At 51.7% G+C, this 4,434-nt stretch overlaps 1 protein-coding gene across 3 annotated transcripts in view; it reads left to right on the top strand.

The window, feature by feature from the left end:
* ARHGAP17 (Rho GTPase activating protein 17) overlaps positions 1 to 4,434 on the top strand; it is a 57,015-nt gene that overhangs the window by 20,280 nt on the left and 32,301 nt on the right. For all 3 annotated transcript variants that reach the window (XM_004705707.2, XM_045300191.1, XM_045300190.1), the window contains exon 9: positions 3,803 to 3,930. In XM_004705707.2, coding sequence (XP_004705764.1) covers positions 3,803 to 3,930 — 128 coding nt within the window. The remainder of the gene's footprint in view (positions 1 to 3,802; positions 3,931 to 4,434) is intronic.

Here is a 4,434-nt window from a genome sequence, read left to right on the forward strand (position 1 = left end):
ACACTTATACCCAAGAGTAGAAGGAAGCAGGGATGAGCCTTAGGATATAACAAGGAAAGCTAATGTTGTGGAAAACAGCCAGAGAAGCGAGTGGCAACCATCTTTCTAATAAGGTTGTCCCTTGCCCTGAACTCAGGATCCAACCCCCGGCCTGGCTTCATAGTTGCCTCTGTTCTCTTCATCCGTCTAGTCCTTCCTTCCCGACAGTTCTGCCCAGTTTTCAGAACACCTCTTTACTATCAAATAACTATGCCACTCGATCCCACTGCCTCTTAGCACACTGACTGAGTTTATATGCAAGCCTCCCTGACATTTAGTCAGTGCCTCCCATTTTTGAACACCGGGTCTCTTCCAATCGCATCCTTCTTCATTTTTATGCTAGTCTCTTTGAAGGGCGCATTTCCACCTGCAGCCTCCAGTTTATTCCACCTTCCCAGCTGTTCAACGTCAGCAGTCTGCTCTCTCCTCTCAAGTCCCTCTGCCAGTCAGACAACCATCACACAACCCAAACGCTCAAATTCTCAAAGGTCAAACCAAGCCCACTGCCATCACTAGATTCCGACTTAGAGCCAACTGCACATGAATTCTGAGATGATAGGTCTTGACGGGAGCAAGCAGCCTCCTCTTTCTCCTACAGAGCAGCTGGTGGGTTTGAACCACCAACATTGCGGTCAGCCGCCCCACACCACCCACAGCTCCAGCAGGCCTCCTTTATCTAAGTACCAAACAAACCCCACCACCCATCAAGTAGCTTCTACCTTATATAGGACAAAGTGGAACAGCTCCCTAGGGTTTCTAAGGCTGTAACTCTTTATGGGAGCAGACAGATAGACAGCCTCTTCTTTCTCCTGAGCAGCTGGTGCCTGTGACCCACCAGCCTTGAAGTTAGCAGCACCACCCCTAACTCACAGCACCACCCTCACATTCAGATTCCAGAACTTGAACTGGTCGTTCAGTGGGGGGGTCTTCTCTATCCCACTGAAAATTTTCCCCATTTGGCTGGGTTTTTTTCCCCCTCTGTCCTCACCCAGAAACAAGCTCTTTCTGAGGTCTAGTCTGTGTTTCTGAGGTCCAATCTGTGCTCCTACGTTCCCACTTTTCCTCCCTCTCACATCCCCTTCCCTCTAGAAACTCCCTCTCAAGCTCCAGCTCTCATGGGTATGAGCATCAGCTCCCTTCAATGGCTGGCTCTCAGCCGACGCTCAGTAACATGGCTCACAAAGTTAGCGGACTCTTCCCCCCAACCCATTTTGTCCTTTGCTTCCTCCTTGGCCCCTTGTTACCAAAAGATGCATATTTAAAACTTTAGAGCCCTCCTCTTCCTTCTCTTGGCCCTTCCCTTTTCCTCCCTGTGCTGGGCCTCACCCGCCCCTGCCCTCCACCCTATTCCCTCCTCCCTGTTCCCAGTCACCACCCCCCTTGGTATTCTCATTGCTCGGGACACGAGCGGTGGGATTCCAGGTAATGCCCAGGCTCTAATGCCTCATTTCTCAACCCGTCCCGTTTCAGAGAGCTGTTTGCTGACTTCTCCGTCATTTCCTGTCCGTCCTCCCAGACCCCCTCAAGCTTACCACCTTCCAGAAGTTTCTGTGACACCTGAAACCATTGTGAGCACCCTTTCCCCTGAACTGCTCTACCATTCATGGTCTACACCCGAAATCGCAAACAGCCCTATCTCATTTCATTCTTTTTCGAAGCGTGTCGCCATCATTTAAAAACTTGACCATTTTACACAACAGCCCTGATTCCCGACTTGTGGAATTCTGAGAATCTGGTGATTCTGGGTGTCTTTTCTCACACATTGGTTTGGTGTCCATGAGCAGCCAGTGCACTGGCCCCTGCTACCAAGGTGGACATTCGTGCTGGAGACTCTTTGTCTGTACCATGTATCGGCCATGACTTAGCAAGCACACCCTATCTTGTTAATCACTGTTTTATGTGTACATGTGTGTCCTGTATTGTTTCTACTCGTGGTTAGAGCCCTCTCATCCTAAAAGTGTGTGTGTGTGTGTGTTGCAGAGAGAGAGGGGTGTCTCTGAACTTGGTGTGCTCACTGCAGTGGGAGGGCTGTTTGAGGGGCTGAGCACCGGTGGTGACGTTTGCCTTAAGCATTTGCCTTCTGGTCAGTGCTCCTTACATCGCCTGCCCTCTGCCAGTGTTACACCGAGGTGGGTAGCCGTATTTCACCAATACTTAGTAACTAGTATTTCTAGAAAGTTCCAATGGGGGGTGGTGGTGGTTTGGAGTGTGCCTACCATGGAGTGGTGTCAGGTGGCATTTGGAGTGCTCCCCTGGGTCATTCTGAAGTGTAGAAGGGTCATGTGACCATCTTCTGCCTGTGCTGAGAATCACTGCTTTAGGGGAAAGGAACAGAGTACTCAAGGTAAGGTCTGGCTTCTGGCAGGAAGATCACAGAAATTCCCCCTGCTGAGATGAGCCTGGTGCTCAGTGTTTTTTCTACCAGAAATCCCACCAGACAGGACAGTCGCTGGGTCATAGTGGATGCCGGCTCTGGACAGCTCCTGAGAATGGCCATGCGGCCTGCTCTCTGTTTCTGTCCATTCCTTCTCTCTTGCCTCGCCCCTGTTCTCTCCATCCATTTGACACTTTTCACAGTCTTGGGTCTCGGCGTTTGCCAGATGCTGCTCTTCCCCCCCACCCCCCTTCCTCTGTGTGCCGCCCATGCCATGGGCCTGTCCACTGCCCGTTTCACGGAGAGGAGCGTGTGGGACGGCACACGGCGGTAAGCCTCGCCTTCTTTGAATCCAGAGTTCTACTTCCAGGTGGTCAAAGGGAAGGGTGTGAACGCTTCCTGAAGGAATGCAGTGTTCCCCCACACTGGGGTCTTTTCACCCACTGATTTTGTTTATTTTTCCAAACTTGTTTGCTTTTATGCACAGCTCCATGTCCCTACTGACAAGCTAATCAATCTCAATCATACACTTCTTTTTCGGATTTAATACTTTGATTTCGTAAGCTGTTTTGGTTTTTCTGCTTTCCCGCTTGTCTGAGGGGCCTTCAAAGAGCTCGAGGGGGAGATCCTGTTATCTTTTGATTCCATTTTCCCATGGCCTCCTTGAAGCCCCTCCTCTATGTGCTAAGCTGCCTCTAGTCTTTGGTGGGCTGCAGCAGGGTCCGTGGCCGGAACGTAGCCTAGAACATTGCTTTCCTGCAGCCTGCACAACCTCCGGATGCTGCTTTGGGGTGGCTGACGAGCCTTTTTTACCGCTGAGGATTTGGGGTCCCCTTTGGGGGCGTGGCCTCAGAAATCCCGCATGCCACGGCCAGGTGACATCTGATAGGTGTTCACACTGACAGTCTCCAGGCTTGTACGCCAAATGCTTGGCTTGGAGTTGGAATTTGAAGAGATTCTCCCGCCCGCCCCCCCTAGTTGTAAGAATGTGTTTCTTGTCCTCTGAGTAGAAAGCCAATGCTGCTTGGCATGGCTCCACTGAACTTCTTTTGGCTCAAAACCTCTTTCAGATGAACCCCCAGGGTTAGCTGCCCACCTGACGCCTCAGGTGCATGTCACTGTGGGTGCGGCACGGCCATCGGAACGCCCACCGAGCAGCTCTTACCGGGTGCCACATGGGCAGCGTCAGGGTTTGGGCTCCACAAGTAACCTCTCTGGCCATTTCTGCTCCTGCAAATGTCCAGTGACAACAAAGAACAGTTATTTTCTTCCTGTCCCAAAGCCCCGCCCCCTAGTCTGCTAACAAATCCCCGTTGGTAGCTTAGAAGAAAGTAAGCTTGCAAGTCTGTGCGATTGCCAGGTGTCTTACTAAATGGTTTGCTGCTGTAGATAAGTGGGCAGAGAAGCCAGCCTTTGGGACTCCGTTGGAAGAGCACCTGAAGCGGAGTGGGCATGAGATTGCAGTCCCCATCGAAGCCTGTGTCATGCTGCTGCTGGAGACAGGCATGAAGGAGGAGGTGAGAGGTGCCGGGTGCTAGGTCTCCAGGCCCGTCCGTCCTCTGCTCAGAGCACCCTTTCCCCACCCTCCACTTCCATCCCCCAGCCACTCTCTGTTCTGTGCAGACTTGCGTGTGCAAACTCTTGTCATCGTGAGACTCACTGCAAGGAGACGTACTGACTTGAGACCCTGGACACTTATTGAACTGTCTGTAAATGACACAGAGGTTTCACATTATCAGGCTTAGTTTCCCTCCTTGCCGTGAACCCCCCCCCCCCCCCACCAGGCCTCCTTATTTGAGCCTTTTACCTGAAATGCTGGTGGTGATTCATGAAAGTGAACTTCTGAGACCAGAGTTTCCATGAGCCTCAGTTAATAGCAGGCAGGCATCTAAAGCAAGAATCTGGTACGTGTGTGAAGCCTGATGTAACTTTGGGGAGACAGTTTCATACTTCCGTGTGAGCCTTACAGGGAGATAGCCCTAAGCCCCGCAGGGAAGTCTCCTTGCTCCTCTCGTACAGAC

Source organism: Echinops telfairi, unplaced genomic scaffold (assembly GCF_000313985.2).
Source record: "Echinops telfairi isolate 266 unplaced genomic scaffold, ASM31398v2 ScPeMD7_5;HRSCAF=22, whole genome shotgun sequence".
Lineage (NCBI taxonomy): Eukaryota > Metazoa > Chordata > Mammalia > Afrosoricida > Tenrecidae > Echinops > Echinops telfairi.